General features: G+C 39.1%; 1 protein-coding gene across 1 annotated transcript in view; it reads right to left on the bottom strand.

The window, feature by feature from the left end:
* Window positions 1-19,918, bottom strand: part of NPEPPS (aminopeptidase puromycin sensitive) — a 39,384-nt gene that overhangs the window by 6,532 nt on the left and 12,934 nt on the right. Inside the window, exons 3-16 of the mRNA XM_075036440.1 lie at window positions 15,113-15,190; window positions 13,946-14,067; window positions 12,926-13,033; window positions 11,799-11,999; window positions 11,248-11,344; window positions 11,109-11,142; window positions 9,544-9,658; window positions 6,762-6,926; window positions 5,575-5,679; window positions 5,181-5,241; window positions 4,252-4,361; window positions 3,552-3,615; window positions 2,798-2,937; window positions 1,143-1,277 (exon numbers count right to left, since the gene is read on the bottom strand). Of these exons, the coding sequence (XP_074892541.1) occupies window positions 1,143-1,277; window positions 2,798-2,937; window positions 3,552-3,615; window positions 4,252-4,361; window positions 5,181-5,241; window positions 5,575-5,679; window positions 6,762-6,926; window positions 9,544-9,658; window positions 11,109-11,142; window positions 11,248-11,344; window positions 11,799-11,999; window positions 12,926-13,033; window positions 13,946-14,067; window positions 15,113-15,190 (1,535 nt within the window). The remainder of the gene's footprint in view (window positions 1-1,142; window positions 1,278-2,797; window positions 2,938-3,551; window positions 3,616-4,251; window positions 4,362-5,180; window positions 5,242-5,574; window positions 5,680-6,761; window positions 6,927-9,543; window positions 9,659-11,108; window positions 11,143-11,247; window positions 11,345-11,798; window positions 12,000-12,925; window positions 13,034-13,945; window positions 14,068-15,112; window positions 15,191-19,918) is intronic.

Raw genomic sequence — 19,918 nt, forward strand, 5'->3', positions numbered from 1 at the left:
TTAACAAAATTGCAGCAATGCTGGCAAGAAAAAGCAAACCCCCAGAGTTATTCTCAGCCAGATACTACACCCACCCAAATCTTATTTTAACTAAAAACTGTAAAGATTTAGAGATTTAATTTTTGCTCTTTAAATTGAGAGTGTAAAACTGCAGAAGTAATTTCTGCTTCCTGCTTCCCGTAGATTAGTATAAGTAGTACTGCCTTTCCACCTCTGCCAAGAAAATTTTATATTAACTGCTTCACAGCATCATGAAAACACTTCTGTGCTTAGTGCAGTTGATAACAGCTACAGTAGGTATCTCCAACCAGATTGCTCAGATTTTTGTTAATTTGGAACCAGACCAGTAATTTATGGTACCAGAAAAGAGGTGAAGATCAATTTTTATTATCTAAGCTATATTCACCTGTGATAAAAACATGATTAAACCTGAAACCAACACAGGAGTCTAACACAATGTTCTTACATGCATTATTTGCTCAATTTTTTTTTGTCCCATTAGTCTTGCAATATTTGGGAAATGACTTAGGCTACAGTTTCAAACCCCTTCAACAAAGCCATGACAAGAGTTACAAGCTTTGAAGCTACTGAGGCAGGGTATCAAACCCACATTTTTAAAAGTTTCCATATACTTGCTGACTGGCAAGAATAAGAAAGTACAATCTGAAATACAGAGTACAGTAACTAATTGTTCAGAGCTAGCAACAACTGCTTTGGGGGTAATCCCTTGCTTTTAAACAGTAAGAATCCCAAACAGCCACCTCCTCCAGTGGAGGAGGGTTATAACAAGCCCAACTGAGTAAAGCACATGGTGCTGATAGCATTTGATAAAGTCACTGAGGGGGTCATTAAAATACCCTTACTTTGACAAGTAAAAAGTTCTCAAAACAATTTTGTAAAAAATACTATAGTATAAAACACCCCTACAGAGAACAGCATGACAGGAGTTATAGGCAGACTGCTTCCATAGGTTTGAAGTCTTGTAATACAAGTTAGAACTTGTCAAGCTAATTAATAGCTAGATGTATGCAGTAATCCCCAAAGGCACTTTGCCTCCAGAAACTGAGACTGACTCTTCAGACACTGATTTCTGCAGTTACTGTAGCTCTCATCATTACACAGAATAGCAAAGGGTTGCTTACCAGAGAGAAAAGATCATTCTGCAGGCCAAGTCTGTCCACAGGGGGTAGGGAGAGGTCTCTGATGGCTGGTATTAAACTCTCCAGCATGTCGGGGCTATACTGAGTACGGTAAAACCCTACTGTTCCAAGGTTTAACTGAAAAGTACAAAAAGAGTAAAAAATTAAAACTAAGGAACAAATAAGGAAATGCTTTTTATTTTTTGGACCACTAGAATTTTCTCAAAGCATTGCAGCTCAGTCACTATCATTTAAATAAAAAGAAAAAAACAAATCATAAGAGAGAAAGACTAAAGATCTCAAAGAAGAAATGCTCAGGAAGAGGTATAGAAGATGGGAGCGAGCTGGCATAAGGAAACAGAGGCTAGAGTTAAAACAAGGAGCAAGGAGAAAAGAGAAACTTCTCTTCTAGGGGTAAATCCTAACGGAAATAAGGGTAGTCATGCACCGAGAAGATAAAATGCAGGAGACTGCAGGTGCTAGAATCTTAACTTTTGTAACATGCCTCCCACAACCTGTTCCATTCAATTTTGATAGAGCCATTTTCTTAAGAAAGGGGAGCAAGTACCTCTGCCCAGCATAAAAGCAAGTCATGGTCAGTAAGCTTGATGAACTACACTAGCTACACTCTACTACCTACTAGCATTTTAGTGTACATGGTCAAATATTGTGGCTGATTGAACAATAGTACCTGACATAAACCAAAAACATTGCTGAGCTTATCAGAAAGTCACCCCCTTTGCTGCTGCTATGATTTTGGTCAGTCCAACTGCCAGTCCTCAGGAGCATGGCACTAACTAAAAACGTCACAGATTGACAACTTCACAGCCAGCAGTCCTCCAAATTCACCTTGGACTGAGCTGGACTGTTGCCTTCTCAGGCAGAAATATCAAATTTTACCCTCATTTAGACAGGGCATTTTCAGAATTGTTCATTTCATGCCCCTATTCATTACCAGAGAGGACCCAGATACATATCATGATTCAAGAGAATATGCAGGCCTGACAGCTGGAATGCCCATGTTAGTTAAATGGGAAAATTCGATTAATATTCAGAGAGACTAACCCTTAATGTTATTTCAGAGTCACATCTCAGAATACAGCTCCAGCTTAGGAACAAATACTCTTCAACCTCAGTAGCTCATACAGCAATAGTCCCAGCCAGTTGCTGTCTTTCAATTTTTAAATTCAGTTTGACTGGTGTCTGCAGTAGACCTCAACAGTGATTTTTTTTCACTTACAGATTTGTACTTGTCTGGCAATAGCCAGTAGAAAACCTTCACACTAATGAAAGATAAACAGGACTATTTTTGCTCAGGATGGACTTTAACTAAACTGTGGTTGCCATGGGATACCAAAAAAGCCACCACATTTCAACTCAAAAGCTGCCTCTAATTGCACACTGGTTTTTCCAGGCTAGGACTCCTAAAAGGCTCAAGTTTACATTGTCTAGACCACTCTTGGAAGGCAAAGAACTGCACTAAGGAAGCATTATAGAGAGGAGCCAATATTCAATAGCAGCACAGAGAGGCCCCTCCATAAGAAATACAATATTGCAAGGGGGAGCGGGGAGAGAGAGAGGAAAATTAAATGCAAGGGAACATTACAGTGACAATCAAACTTATTCCCAGTATTATGTTCTCCTTTGTGACAACTCACCTTCACCCACTGGTCTGGTTTGATGTCTTTCAAAACCAAGGTGAGCTCTGGTTTGTCCATCAATATTTGCATTTTGGCACAGGTGGGGTCATCACTTGTACAAATACTTATGGGGACCATCCACATGGGGAAATCCTCCCCTAAAAGAAGAAACAGTAAAAAGGAAGGCCTAAGGAAAAAGAAGTATGCACGCAACACTCAGAAGATCTGCTTGATGTTCAATCAAGTTTCAGAAGCAGTTTAAGCAAGGCTACTTAAATTTAAAAAGGCACAAATCTGAAGGAAAATGGCAGTTCTAGAGTTAAAACCCCCAAGAATCTCTAAATCACCTTTCAAGCCAAACATTTAAAATAATTTCTATAAGCATGGAAGATGGGTGAAATCTGTGTCTTAAGATAGAGGTGGCTTCCATATGAGGCATTTTTTTTCAGCACTACTATAAAACCAGCAGTTTACAGAGCTCCTCAGATGGCAGCACTGGCCTTAAACTGGACATCAGAAGAGAAGCATCTCAGTATGAAAACTGAGCCAAAGACAGCAGATGAATGCTGTTCTCCATTCAAGGAGGACACAGAAACCACATGTGTGAGAGCGTTCAACCTTAGATTTTCTACAGTTTTAACAAATTCTTAAAAACCTGAATCGAAGCAGAGCACCTGCCTGCTCTGCAGTGCAGCTGTTTCATCTCTCCGAATTGCTGCCATTGCATGAAAATCAACAAACACTCCATTCCTGCTCTTAGCACTCATCTTACCAGTATATGGTCCACTGGCACAGAATTTCTTCTGGACTAATTTCAACACTTTGTCATCTTCTTGCTGAGGGGGGGGGGGAAGGAGGGAGGAGGGAGAGAGAGAGAGAAATTATCAGACATCTAATCTCAGCTTCTGTATATCACAATACATTCATGTGCCCTCTGTTAAATGGAGTAACTTGTATTCTCCTCCAGAAAAAGGAGCCACCTCAAGAATCATTCCCATGCATTAATCACTGTTACTGTTATAACAGACATGCCCTATTTCTCATCTGAATTTGTTGTGTGACCTCAGCTTCTAGCCAGTAATCCTCACTCACCCTGCAATCTTGTAGAATAAGCATAATTGAACTGGAGTGAGAAGCAAAAGGTGTGGCAAGGGGAGCTAAGTCAGATATTCCCTCCCCCAAACACACATTTCACACACAAAGAGCAAACGGGCTATGTCAGCAAACTCCAAGCACATGATCTAGAGCGCTTGTGGAATAAGTCCATATCGCTTTGCACTAGGTTCCTCAAGTGAGCTGCACTTCCCCTCCCTTCAGAAACAGACCTGTCACTAAACAAAACAACCCATTGTACTGCCTCCTGATCAAAGAGAATTTTTAAAATAATTCGATACTACTAAATATGATCCTAAAACACAGCTAAAGGTAGAATTTCTGATCTGAAGTGCTGAAAAACACAGTTATATATTTACCTGTTCAGCTTCCACATAAATGAGTGGAAATCCCATTTGTTTGGTCCATGTATTCATCACAGCAGCAATAGGCTTCCCACTAGCTTTTTCCAGGCTTTCCCAGAGATCCTCTGCAGAAGAAAAGTCTGACTCAGGACTCCCAGAATCTTGATGTCAGATGCTATTAAGGACACTATACGGACACTGAAGGGTGGGAGGCTGTATTGTTACTCCAGTTTGCCCTTCATGTTTAGGGATGTATTTTTATTGAATTGTAACAGATGACAGGCAAGAAAAAGGAAATAGTTTAAACCACTCATAGGAGAGAGAGAGGCAAGAAGGAAGCTTCTTCACTACTAAAAAAATGCAATCAATACACATTGTGACAAAGTATAATAAAAATCAGCATTAAATATTCAAAATGGTAAACAGAAGAATCTTCTTAAGTTTTTCATATATTATGCCAAAAGAGCTGACCGAACAACATGGACTGTTTTTGGCTGATAGAGCATAATGTTGCACTTCCACATTTATGCCTGATACACAAAAAAGGTTTAAGAAAGCACTGTGAGATGTCAGACAAGACTTTGAACTGTTTAATCACACAGGCAATCAATACTGCAAAAAGGAAGCTTGCAAAAGGCTTACTTGGCAAATCAACATACTCTATTTCTAAATTAGATTACTACACAGATGTGGTTATCAACGGTAAATGCAGCCATTTCAGATTACCTCAGCCACACACTCCTGAGATAGAGAACCCCTAGAGGATGCTGAATTTTGGCTGTGCAGGGGACACATTGTATGAAACTGAAAACAAGTCAATTATTTCTTTGCATTTCAGTTATCTCAAGTGGAAAAACAGCTGTTTAAGAATCCATCACTTTAGCACTAACAAGCTTGCCTCCAGAAATTACTTTTCTTAAAAGCATATAATAACCACCAGTTACCTGTAGCGGCATTCTTCTGCTGGAACTTCGTTAAATATAAATTCATTCCTTTCCGAAAGTCCTGGGAACATACATACAACATGCATATATAATGGCACCAGAACAGAGGTCTTTCCTATCCTCCCTCCACGCTGCATTTATATTCAAGAATCGGCTGAGGAATCTTAGAATCAGTATGTACATCTGTAACTCCTTCCATATTTTCCCTCTATCTTATTTCTCCTAGGTTAGTTCAAACAGAGCCCAAATACAAATTGGAAAAAGTTGTCAAAATATAGAATACACAGATTTAATTTTTTTTTTTTTTTTTTTTTTTTTTTTTTACAAACAGTATTTTTAACTGTAAAAAGATTTGACAATCTACATCTGGATTTTTTAACAACTATCTTTTTACCTCATCACCAATGTAGTCATGTAGCATTCGGATTACAGATGCTCCCTTGCTGTAAGAAATAGCATCGAATATTTCATCTACTTCAGATGGATGGCCAACACTAACCTGTGGTAAACAGGATAATTAACAGTGAGAACAATTTTAACTGCCGTAAGATTTTGATTTTGCTTGTTCTAGTGTTTAAGGAGCTGACTTCTCTCACTGAAGAAAGCGCATGCATATCCATCACTAAACTGTCTTAGTGGAATCTCTGCACCCAGTCAATTAAACTTATTGACATATGGCTGGGTTAGAATCGGTTTATAGGTCAAAGTTAGGTTTTGGTATTTAATCAAATAAGCTTGGGGATCTTGCATCAATCCTTTGGTTAACACTTACCCAAAAGCAAAAAAACCAGTGGAACTTGTTTAATTCTGGGACAGTGAACAATACATTCTCAGGAAATTCACTCAACAAGTAAGTCACTTTAAAATGACCTGTTGTACAAAGCAAGATAATTTCCCAACACCTATTACATCAAACATTTCTTAAGCCATCAGAAAATTTGGCCATGGTGATCTCTAGAAATTAAAAGGGAGTTTTCTTTTAGCACAGCTCCCAGTTTTTCTGTAACTGAGCTCGCTGCTGCTGCTGCCTTATCTTCATCAATGAACTACTGCCTTGTTTCCAAAGCAGCAAGCCCAGCTAGATCCTACTTATTTCAAGACTGTCTGTATCATACTCCCAGAACTGTGAGTGTGATGCAGAGACACCTAAGGTGGCCTCGGAAACCTGTACAAGCCCAGCAAAGTTTGGTAGCTTGGGCTCTGGGCTATGCTGCACTTTGGTTTATGTTGCTGAGCACTGGAGTAAGTCAGTGCTACTTCACTGTGCTCAAGGGCCAGAAAACTACCCCCTTTGATCAGAAACCAAAACAAAACACAAATAATGGTGAGTTTTGATCACAACTTTGCCTTTCAAGTCAGTGGAGCAGAAAAACTCCAGAAGGAGCCATCATCAGACCCTCAAAACTCACTTCTGAGATACTAATTCAAGTAGGGGAAAATACACAAAGTGTAAATGCAACCTTAGATTTTCCTTTGCATCAGGAATGACTGCAAAGTCCTCTCTTTTCTTAATAGGAAAAAAGCTTACACACAGCTGACAAGAAAAAAAGGGAGACAATCAAGAGCAAAGACAGAACTTACTTCAATAGGATGACTGTTGTCTAAGGCATCAAGCTCTTGAGCTCGTGTGTAATCAGCAGAAACAAACTGCGTCCAAATATCATACTCTGGGAAACAGTGATCTACACATAGGTACTCAATCCAGGAGGCAAATCCTTCATTCAGCCAAAGATGGGTCCACCATTCCTGGAAAGATAAGAAGGCGGAATAAAGAACAAAATTCCAACAGCTTCATTTAATCAACAATAAATTTGCAGGAAAGATAAGCTGCTAATGGCCTAGTTTAGTGCAAACCAGAGAAACAGGTAATACTTGTAAGTATACCTCTCTATAAAGTCATCAGCCCAAGAAGAATCAACACTCAATAACTGTGTTCCCCTTGTCTTAAATTTTAGAAACACTGCATGGAGAACTGCATCAAGTACAAATGAAATTCCCAGAGACCAGACTAGAGGTCAGAGCAGAGCCACTGAGGGAACAGCCATGAGTGTTACCTGGATTAGGGAAAAGAGTCAGTGACATGCAAGGCCACAGTTCAGTAAAGCAGCAGAATTGTGGGCAACACAACAACACTGTATTTTCCAAACTGAATAGCAGCAGCTGCAGAAGACTGATTTTGTTTGCTTTTGGGTTTCTTTTTTTGCTAAAGAGTATGCTTACATAAAGGAGAAAACCTGGAATCTGAAGAAGTGTTCTAGACTATGGAAACCTGAAATCTAGTAAACAGTTAAAAATTGTTTCTCACCAGCCAAAGGTGGGCTTTGTTTTTTTAAGATAAGAATGTTACATTGACATTTTAAAATTCTTCCTTTCACTTCTAATACTTAAATGAAGTAGGAGAGGTAAGAAAACAAGCTACGGATACTGAGGAAGAAAATACCCTTTTCCATAACTGCACTTACCAACCATTCTTTAAATGTAAATGGGGCGGTTAACACAGAAGAGCATGGCTATGATGATATGGGCCCTTAAGCAGAAGAAACTGAACAGGATGTAGAAGGAGTCCAGTAAGCCGTTCTACAAAGAACTACTGCTTCTACTGTGAATGAAACATTTACCCCAGGGAGGGTAGAATTTCAATAAGGAACGCTGTTACTGAAACTCTACACAGATAAGCCCCGCTTTATTTTTAGAGTGGGGACTATCCAATTTTCTTTTACATTTCTGATTGCATCTGTTTCCAAGACAAGGTTCCAATACATACAGATTGGTGCCAAAGGATTAATACAACTGCAAAATAGATTCTTGGGCAATTAGGCTGGACTTCTAAATCTTTTCACCTCCCTGTTTTTCTCCCTTATTCCTCCAGCAACCTAATTGCTCATGAATCCATTTCTTCCCTTGGAAGTGTTCTTATTTCATTTATCTTTGCTACAGAAGAACTAGCATATTGTGCCAGCCAATAAGATCTAGTACTGGCAAACTAAACCAGTGATGCTACTGAGGCTTTCTGCTGTGCTGCATGCACCTCAGATTATAGAGGAGAAAAAGATGACTTTCTGGAAATTGAGAAGTAACACTGGAATGTCTTTTCGTATTTCACATTTGCATCACAGAATATAAAATAATAACCAAAGAAAATTTTTGGAAGACCTAGAACTTCAAAATCAAAATAAAAAGCTACTTCAATGTGAACCTTAGAGATTCTTGTAAATGATACTTTCTCAAGCTTACTGCCACAGTTCTCAATGGTCAGAAGGACCACAAATGGTTTGTGGGTCACTAACGGTCTCTAAGGCACTAGCTGGCATCCTACAGTGTTGTCTAGCCACATGATGCTAGCTCTCCTTCCCTCCAGCTGCTCAACTGTACTAAAAGCTAAAAATATACAACTTTAATATTACTTTTGCATTTAAATATTGTGTTGCTCTCACATGGAAGCTACTTGTGCTACCACAAACAGGAATGGACACAGCTGATTAGATCTTAAGAGGCACGGCACTGTAGAATAGTTTGACAAACTTTGCTTAGTGTTATAATTAATATTTATGCTGGGTTTTTTCCTCCATCCACTCACACTTAATTTAAGCAGCCAAAAGGCCAGAACAATGTTGATTTGGGACTCCAGAAGCCACACTTTTTTCACCAAACACACTGGTTTCTTAGAATACAAGTAACTTCTTAACCTGTGAAATATTTGGATTCAAGCATCTGTTTGCCTGGTTTTGGGAAAAGGAATGTCAGATCTAATTAACAGAGTAAGCTGAAACCATTTGTTAACAGCAGAAGCTCTGACAGATGCAGGTTTCAGTTTTTAGCACTAAATGGAATTTATTTACAGATTTCAGTCTTGCTGCCTCGCATATGCTTTTATTCCCACCAAAATGACTTAAATATCAAACGATTCAGACAGCTGGCTCCCCATATATCCGAAGTAATTCATATGAGTTACTACTGAGCAACTTTTCAGCTACTGGACTAGAACAATTTGCAATGCTGAGCTGGCAGTGATAGGCCTGCTTGGTATAAAAGCCTGATGAGTGAATCATGCCTACCTGAAAGGAAAACAGTGGATTATTTCTTCTAAGTAATCTGACTAACCAAAATCATTTCCATGGAATACCTGCTCAACTCTAACTAGGTCTATATTCAAACAACTGAACATTACCTCATACAGAAAAGGTCTAGGAATACTTCTAAAGAACACGCTAGTAAAGAAGAAAGTGGGAATAAAGCACTATTTAATTATTTAAATTTTTTATTTAAAAAAATAAAAGTGCCTGCTATTAAGGGGCACTTGAACACACACATGATATGAAGCACATGTCAAAGAAAACTAGAATAACTTGTAACTGTTAGATACCATGGTCACAAGGTTTCCAAACCACTGATGAGCAAGTTCATGTCCTACAACCAGAGCAACCCACTGGCGAGAAGAAGAACAGGAATTTTTGGGGTCAATGAGCAATGCAGTCTCCCTGTATTTAAGAGAGAAAGATAACTGAATAGAGTGGTACATGCCTACGGAAAAAACACAATCAAAAGCAGGTTAAATTACCTAAGCAAGCTAAAAGGTGATCAGTACCAATCAAAAAAATCAAAAGCTATTTCAGTTTAGACATTAAATTATTTTGATAAGTTCCACAGCTGTTGGAATGCTTTGGAGCAATAATTCCTTATGGCATGCAAGAAGACAAGTGCAAAAACCCAGGCAGGAACAAGAAAGTTTATCCTTTATTTATAAAATAGCTCACCTACATAATCTAGGAACCTTAACTGTATCTCCCTTTGCACTGCATGATGTATGCACAGCAACTCTTCTCTGCCTCTCTCCTCCCCAAAAGAATTCCAACTCTTCCAAGTGCACAACCAGCTGTGTTACACTCGCCACTGCAGATGCACAAGATTCTCCACACAGGGCACACGTGCACACACGCACACACACAACAAGTGCTCCCCAGGTCAGGCACGCAACCTTCTGCTATGAACACCCTTGTCATGATCAGGACTTAGTGGGTCAGTCAGAAAGGACTTCTGGACTGCTGCAACTCAAAGGGAAAAAACGTGCATTTCAAAACATAGATGGTGCCTGCAGGTTATGCCAACCTTCTGTCCCCAAAGGGATAAAGCAAGCGTGCCAAACCGAGCATAAGGGTGTGGGGGGGGAATTAACAGCACAATTAAGAAAGGCTTCCAAAAATTCTACTCATCCAGGACAAATATTTTTTTTCCACAGGGAGTAAAATATCAGATTTCAGAATTGTGATAAGCAGACAAGTAGATTTTAAACCTGGGCTCAAATTTATGTTTCAATTTTTTAAGGCCAAATTAAAAGTTTAGCAGAAGAAATTCAAACTGTTTCAGGGTTTAAAGTCCAAAGCTTACAAGACCAATGTTGTACAAAATGAAGAAAAATCATTCTAACAATGAGCACAGATAATGTAATAATATCAAGCAAAAGTACAAAAGCTTGATCAGATGAAGAAAAAATAAAACTGAAAAGGAAGGCAAGTTAATATTTTTTATTTACTCACATCCACATGGTTATACTGTGGTTGCTAAATTTACCAACTTGCCTACAACATAAAATCAGAAACTCTTCCAGCTGTGTCAGTAAGCATGTCACTTTTACGGGGGAAAAAAGGGGCCAAGAAAGTTCTCTTGTAGAACAGGCAGTACTGCCAGACACTTAAAAATCTCACGCCCTTGGACAGTAGTTGTAATAGCTCGTTCTTGCCTTCCTAAGATTTGTACAATAATGCACGCTGCTGCAGAAGTCAAAATTATCCAAACCGAAGCAAGAGTTGAAGGTATTTACTCAGTCTTATTTGGGATGATACCCAATAATTACAGCTCCCTAAAACTAAGCCAATTACTTCCAAGAATTAGTGAACAAAGAGGGGGAAAGACAGTATTTTAACAGCATACCTATAAGTAACAAGGCCCCAGTTCTCCATGGCACCTTTATAAAATAAATACAAAGGTTTATTGATATTGATACACACCTCTTCCTAAATGTTTAAAATTCAAATAAAATACAGTTCATCAATAAAGTGAGTTACTTTACCAGCAGCAAAGTCTGCAATAGCTATGAGATCAATTTTAGGAAGAGGGTAAGGAACATTGAAGTAGTCCTTATAAAAAGGCAGAGTTTTAGCAGCAACCTGTAAGAAATAAGAAGAGAAATGTTATGTTCACATAGAACAACTGGTAAAACTTGAAAATTTATGACTGACACTAGCCTAAGAAAGCAGCATACACAAGATTTCTTCCAGAAGCCCCATTCCCAGCCTCCAGAGCACAATGGTTTGGAAGACTCCCATCCCCTTTTTTTCCCAGGCTGTAGCCTACCCTTCAGTACTTCTCATCATCTTTGGACCAAAGTCTGTATCACCAAATCAGAACTGAATTAACCCGTATGTTTTTGTCATTACAGACATTAGTGTGTCCACAACTGAAATTCTGTTTAATATCAAGCCCAGTCTCTCCAAGCCATTAAAGCAAAAAAACAGCCTCACGAGCTTTGCATGGATTTAGGTGATTGAACAGAGGAGTCAGCTATGTCCAGCCTGTCGGAGATCGCTATAGCAATAATGAAGTCACCCTGAGTGCATTTACCTCTAACGCAAACTTTCCTTGTTCTGCTTTGCCAACAGGAGTGTAAACACGCACTAAGACGCCATCGAGGGACCTGGCCTCTACGAAGTCATATTCTCCCACCACAAACGCTACAAGATACGTTGACATTATAGGGGTGCGAGCAAACTTCACTTCCACCAGATTTTCATCATCTGGGTAGGGCTTCCGGTCAATGACATTCTTTCAACATGAAAGGGAATCAGTTAGTTTCATGGAAGTGAAACTGTATTACACAATACATTTGGCTAACTATTCCATCATTATGAGTCATGCATTCAAAATGAAAGGACACTTCTTTTATGATTTTAAAAAACAGACCACAATGTAGTTCACCTCCTAACTAAAAATGCCCTATCACACATGGTGGTGTACTTTTATAAGTTATATTCCATTACTGCAAAGGCAGCTGAATACATCAGCTATCAGCTGCTGTCCTTCAAAGACAGTATTACCCACATCCCAGTAAGGCATCAGGTTTTCACTTCAAATTCTGAAACAGAAACCACAACCATGTGGTCACTGGGCAATGCTAGACTTTACAGGTAACTATGAAAGTTAGCTACTGGAATAAAAAGTCTGTTTTTAAACTGACTTGCTCTCCTCCAGCAACATAATCTAGAAATATGTGCACCATATTTAAAGTAGCAACCTGAAAATGCCCACTTGTATTTGTGGCAGAGGTACTTCTACTTGCACATTTTATCCCAGTTCTGGTCAGAAATTCTCTAGAGCAGAAAACATGCTTATTTATCTCAAGTGCTCATGTAGCTGTAACAGCTATATAAACACACAAAGGCTTATTTTTTTTCCCAGTCACTCTTAATCAAGCAGCACGTGGCTTGACATATGCTAAGACTTTTTTTTTTTTAAACCACCATCACTGTGGTTTGTACAACCCGTTTAGGTTTTGTGCTAGTATCTGACATCACAATATCATCTTTTTATAAGCTCTCTCAATTTATTGATGCTTAGGAATAGCTAGCAAGACAGCCTGTATTCCTAATTCTGTGTGTTACCAATGATGCGCACTATTAACTATCAAATAATCAGCTGGCGCTATTACAGCTTTATTTAAAACAGTGTTTACTTGCACATCAAGAACTTACCATATTTGACAAAGCTACTCTGTCTTTAGGAACCACCAAAGAAATATCAAATGTTGCCTTAATAGCAGGCTCATCCCAGCAAGGGAAAGCTCTGCGAGCATCAGTGGCCTGAAGAAAGTAAGAGCATTAAACAAATAAATCACAAGAGATTGTGGCAATAAAACACACAAAAAAATTCAGCATATTTTACAGACAAGAAGTTGGATGAATGATGACTAGTCAGGTGTAGAGTCTCTTCACTGACACTCTTGACCTCTGCATTAGAGCATTTTATTCTTACTTATTTCACTCTTGGTTTAAAAAAAAAAAAATGCAGCTGAAAAGCACTCTGTGCTGTGATGGAATTCTACAGTCTGAGCAAAATTTAGCAGAGTCATGACAGGAGCAAAGCTCAGTCATGTGAAAACAGAGAGGGCACCCAGGCGTTCACAGACCATACACACAAGACCACCTATTTATATTCCATCAGCAGACTGCACCCAAGAAATGTTCTATTTGTATGAGGTAAGTACTCCATGTTTTTACGTAACCAGGCAGATAACTATGAAATTACAATATGGTATAAAATTCTGTCATTAAGTCCAGGGTTTACATAATACTTGAGACAGAATCTGGCTTACATTTTGGATGTCACTAAGATACTGAGATAAAGGCAGAGTGTCCTATTAAAAAAATTAATACACTTCATGAAGGAAAGTTATACAGAGGTATTTGACCACATCTAAATAAATAGCTGTTCTTAAACATGGCATTTATTGTATATATACGATGCATCACACATCAGCATGATCCCTGGCTGGGGAATTTGCCAGATCCAGAATTTACTGACCTTGAAGTCGCAATGTAAAGGCTGCTTTTAGTATTACCCATCCACACTAAAAGCAAGCAGCAAATAAATATGGATTTTTGAAATTTACCCAGAGGGTATAGCTAAAGCTAGGAAATTGTGTCTTTGCTGCTTCTAAGCATAAATCCTATATTAAGAATGACATTCCCTCAAAACAAAAATATAGCCCATACCTCAAACTGAGTGACAGCAGCATAGCGTGTGTCTCCAGTAGGGGTGGTATATTTACTTCGGTAAAAACCTTTCATTTTATCATTCAGCTCCCCTACAAAGTCTATCTTTAGCGTCCCTGTCCCTGTAACAGAAGCAGATGGGACATTGTTATTGGCATGTGCCAAACAGAACATTTATTTGGTCTGGACCTTCAGGCCAGGCTACTCAGCTGGCCCACTGCCCTTCTGAAATAAGGTGTCCCTTTAATTCATCTCCACCCACCACTTTTTTGCCAGCCTCCCTCAAACCCTTCACTCTGCTTACATAAAATAAGCTCCAGCAGACCAATGCACACAAAGCCAGACTCACCATAGCATTTTAGCATTGATCGGAGATCAGAGGCTGCTGCAGTATTCATTCTCATCTTCTAAACACAATGCAATAACCAAGACAGACCTACCTTAAGCTGTTTGAGAAGTCTGATCCTACAATCCTTACCTTTGAGTAAAGTTTGCAAAAATATAGGATGGCTACTAAGTAATAATAACCTACTACAAAAGCCAAGATGGAGCACTGGCTCTGTTCAAGCTTGTAAGTCAATTAGTCTCAGGATTTATTCTGCCCTCGACGTCTCAGTGCAAAAGGGGAAACCTGATCTTGATCAGAGAGGCAGCATGCCAATATCTCACAGAATGAAACACTAAAGTTTTATCACCCTAGAATCTTTATATTTGTATTTGTCAACATGAAATAAAACTGCTTTATTCAAACTAAGGATCTGAGTTTCAATCAACAAACTCCTCAGAGCAAAAAGCTGTAGCAGTTTCAAAAGAATTAGTACATTCATGCCTAGGAAAATACTGCAGTAATTCAGATTAGCTCACTCTTGGTAAGAGAGAAACAGATCATCAGTAGCTAACATAAAGAGCTTCTGAGCCTAACTCCCAATAGCAGGTAAATAATTAGAGTCACCTCAGGTGTTGGAAGCAAACATCACCATTAGCAAAACAACATTTTCAATTCCAGTGGCTCACAAAATGACTTATACTGGACAGACTCCCTAGGGAGCACTACATTCACAGTCAGAAACTTCAGGGAAGACAGAGCTGTCCTACTCCAGCTTTTTCAAGTGCAAATGTCTCAAACACATGGTTGAAGCAAGCAGAAGGCATGAAAATAGCTCTTACCCTTCTGAAGAGTACTGGGAAAGGAGAGAGTAACCTTTTCATCCTCATTTTGATAGTTGAACCCTGTGGCATGTACCTCTGAAACAGAAAAACAGACTACTTTGTTTGAAATAAGCACCAGAGATGTTTTTGTAACTCACGAACATTTAAAATTAACTGAATCAGCTGAATCCAACAACATGCTGTAGTTACCCAACAAATCAATGAAGATTGAGTAATCTAGAATGATATAAATGCAAGCAACCAAAGAAATGCCACCCATTGTCAGAGATCCATGTTTTATTATCTTGCTTCAGACAAATAAATCTACCACATTTACATCAGACTATACAGCCACAAACTCAAAGCACCACCTCCGTGCTCCTTCCACCTCTGCCATATATCCCATCCATCAGAACGCTGCACTCGTACATGGCAGGGAAGTCTTCAGCTGTGCCAAGTAATGAAAGCTGTACTGTTAAATTGCAAACTTGAAGTAAGAGCAGTACCCTGTACACCACCAGCAATGCTGGTAACAACTACTACAATCCTGACAAATCACACAAAACTTCCCATCAATATTAAATGTTTACATCAGTGCAGCAGGATTCTTATTAATTATTCCAAACAGGATGCTTATGATTTATTTAACTAATTTGTGGACCTCACTTTGGAGTTTATATACCATTCAGCAACGGCATACAAAATCAACCAGAATATGAAGCAGTATGGCATTTACATAGCATTGAATCTATTTGTAGATGCAATCATCCGAACTATGAGGCCAAGCTGGATAGATGCGGGGAGGGAATCAGTACACAGGAATTAAACCTGTCCTGGAGCTTAGAGTTAGCAGAGCCAAGAGAGAACACCTGGTGTTGCTTCTTCCTTCCTAATTCATCAAGTCCCACTCGCTGCATTCAAAGTGATGTACATCTATGTTCCTTCAAACAAACAAACAAACAAAAACCCCCAAAAAACCCCAAACTCTAAAATAGCTACATAGGACCTCACCTATGCAAGTTCTGCTACTTGTCACTCTATACTTAACCACCACAATAACCAGCTATCTTTAAGAAATGCAAATCTGCACCAAAACAAATTAGCAATGCTTTCTACCACACATCAGCATCCTGAACCACCAAACTTGGTAAGCACTACACCTTTCTATGCAGACATACTGATGTACAATTCCAGATTTATAAATATAATAAACACTTGGCAATTCAGTATAGTTTTGAAAGATATGGGAAACACACAGACCGGTTTAAATTAACAGCATTCCTAGCACAAGCTGCCTGTCCCATCCCACTTACACCCCTTAAATCAAAGTGGAAACACACATAGGAGATTGAAATGCTAGCAAGGGTCTAGCAGCGTTTTCAGGTACTTTCAAAATTGACCTAGGAAGAAAGATTCAGTAAATAGCTTCAGTTATCTACTGTAGTAGATACTAGTTTTGAATGGTCACAAAAAAAAGGACAAAAAAATACTGGGAAGTGCTGTGATACATAGAGGTGAACATCCTAAAGGAAAAATGTACCACTATACCAACTTCTTCATTACATAGAGTTCTGAATGACAAAGCTTGTTTGAAACAACTATTTAATTTACAGAATGACCCGTCTTCCATGCTCAAGTATCACTACAAGAATCCAGGTATTCGGTTTCATAGGCAGCCTAAGCACACTTGCAAGATGTTCAGCTAAGTTGTTCCATATGTGACAAAAGTAACTGGAGACATGTTTTTATTTTTATAAAATTGAAAGTGCTATTTATTCTGGAATAGTATGATTTCAGCCTTAAGTCAGAGTTAATACCAACCTCTGCTCACAGAGAACATAAATGCAAAAACTGTGTGAATGCATTAGTCTTAACTACTGGTTTCACAGTGCTCTGCTCAGCATTTAATCAGAGTTAACCACCATGCTAGGGTACATAATACACAAATGCTTACAATAAAACAATTCTAGCTGTAAGAAAAAATACAGTACAGAAACAAATTCAAGAAAAAAATTCTTTACATGATCAAGTAGAAGAACTTTAGACTACTAGTCTGCACTGAGGAGTTCCAAGATTTTTAAAATCAACTGTAAGAAGGATGAGTTAGACCATTTAAATAGAACACATGCCAAGGACATCAAAATGCCAGCAAGTGTTGGGCAATGAGCAACAAGAAGTAAAGGTTTAGCTCTTCTTCTTATAACTCTGGGGAATAGAGGCAGAAAAGCAGACATTATAAGAGAGTTGGAGAGAAGATATTCAGGGGAACAATGCTAACATGCAACATACTAGTCTGGAAGTGGGCTTCCCAGCAACAGTGTGGAGCTGATTGCTGACTACATCGTTTAGATCCAATGAATTTTGACCCCGTTTAGAGTCCAACAGACAACAAACCTGTTGTTCTGCAATAGCATGTTACTGACCTCAGTCAGAGGGAAGGATGGGCTGAATACCTGTCGGAAATTTATGTCAGCCTGCCTGGGAGGAATCCTGCTGCTGGACAACCTGCAGATGCTGAGCTGTCAGCCTGTGGTCAGAGGCTAAACGAAAACCTGAGAAATGTCTGATAAAGATCAGTACAAGAATGCAGAAACACTCCCCCCCTCCATGCATTTTAAAATGACCACAGCAAACCAAAAACATTTTTATCTTTTTACAGCTTCTAATGGAAACAATCTGATACCAGAGACAAACAATACCATGACTTCAAGATCATAGTTCTAACCTACTGAAACTGAGAAATACAGAAGAATGCATGTTATGCAGATCTTCTGCCAAAAGTTGACAATGAATATCAAGTTTCCCTCCCCTCCTCTCCCAAATGTGAAGTCCTCCTAAGTGTATTTGAATCTGTAGCTCCGCTACTTTATAACCTTTTTAACCTGTACTAGAAAAGGCATAGGAAAGACACAGGTAAACATTACCAGTGGTAGAAGAAGGTAAAGACCCTCAGGTTTTTTTCCCCTGCAACAGCCTGAGAAAGCATATTAACACATTGCAGAAAGCAACCTTGTTTCAAAGAGCTTTTCAACCTTAATTTTACAGTATTAGAACCCAATTACCCTAAGGTTAGAAACAATGTTTAAACAAGTTATAGTTTAAATAGGCTGGAAGCAGCCATCTCAGGAGCAATGCGGTGCACTCCCAGCACACACTGATCGCAATCTCCACTAAAGGAGGCCAAGAGTCTTGTGATACCCCAGGACTGCCCCACTCGCCGTGACAACTAGCCTCTGACAAACACTTAAAAGCAATGGCAAGAGCACATCTCAAACAAAAGGTGATATTCATTTACAGTTTCACAAGATGTGTATTCATTGCGGAATTGGGTGTCTAGAAGAGCGTCTTTCCATGCTCAACTCCAGCATTTTTTTGTAATTCTCAAAGCAGCTGCTTATATATCAATTTCTGAAACAGCAGAATATAAATGAAATATTCAAAGTTACTTTTTTTTTTTTTTTAAACTAACTATTCAGTGCCAATAATTTAATCCAGAGCAAAAGAACCATGGAAAACCATCAACAATACTTTTTGTTAAGAGTTTAAGAGAACTGCTTATAACAAAGATGTAATTGCAGTAAAAGGCTGTCTGAATTCCTAACAGTGTTGAATACAAAAGCTCCTGAAGAGAACAACACAATTTTGGCAGCCTACTAACTTTGGAGAGTTTGGCACTGCAAGGTTGCAAGTTAATCACTAGCACATTAGTACACAGTCTGGACCAAGTCGCATGAGAAAATAAAAAGCTGCTAGTGCTCCATGTCTTTGGAAAAAAGGCATAAAAATCAGATCTAGCAACCCTCTCAAACTCAAAGCACTACATATCAAATTCTACAAAAGCATTTGAAATAAACTACAGTCCTTCTACGGAGTACTTCCTGAAATTGCACAGTAAACCCGATGGATACATCAATTAATGATCCCACTTTCTGTATTACATGCTTATAAACGTGGAACCTAGCCAAAGGTTTTAAGCAATGTCAAATGTGCATGCATTTCAAAGTAAAGACAAAGCCAAGTGCAAGAGATGGAATTTTTTCAAGTAGCCCTCATTCCATGGCATGGGGAAGTCATAGGCAATTAAGGTACAGTGGCTTAATGAACTTGCAGTCATCAACTGAGCTGCAGTGACTGTGTGCACTCTGCCTACTCTACCTGCAAATTAAACATGTTAGCTTAAAACATCTACATGTTGACACAGCATACGCTGACCTCCTTCGGTGTTAGCCACTGAACTATGCCGATGCAATTCCTGAGAATGCTAATGCTTTCAAGCCCTTTCACATCTTTCCATGTGTTTCAAACCAGTGGTTGTAAAATCCTTTAAAGGAGTCTTCTGAGTATTCTTGCCTACCAGATATTCCCAAACTGTCCATGCCAATGAAGCCCAGGCCTCCTTAAAAAAACTACCATTTAAAATTCTGTCAACATCACGTCGTCTCCAGAAGAAAGGATGAAGATGAGCTTTTCTACAACAAAGAAAGGTTTCACAACTGGCTTCGACAAATGTAGTCTGCTACAGGCAGAGACAGTAGTCCCATTTTTCCCACCTGGCCCCAGCTGCATGTTTCCATTCCCTTCCTTCCACTGGCATTCACATACAATCATCAGGATCAGGAAGATGATCCATCTCCAAGCTGACTTTTTTCTTCCCGCCTTGTAGAGGCAGTTTTCAGCCAGTGCAGTTTCCTGATCTACATGGCTGCTCAATGAATGCCAAGAGAAGGAATGGAGTGAGGACAAGCGTCATTGCCCCTTTCCACAGCAACATGACTTCAAGACTGCCTTACGATCATCATGAAACAGTAGTACTCCCAGGCCAAG

Source organism: Buteo buteo, chromosome 9 (assembly GCF_964188355.1).
Source record: "Buteo buteo chromosome 9, bButBut1.hap1.1, whole genome shotgun sequence".
NCBI classification, from domain to species: Eukaryota; Metazoa; Chordata; class Aves; order Accipitriformes; family Accipitridae; genus Buteo; species Buteo buteo.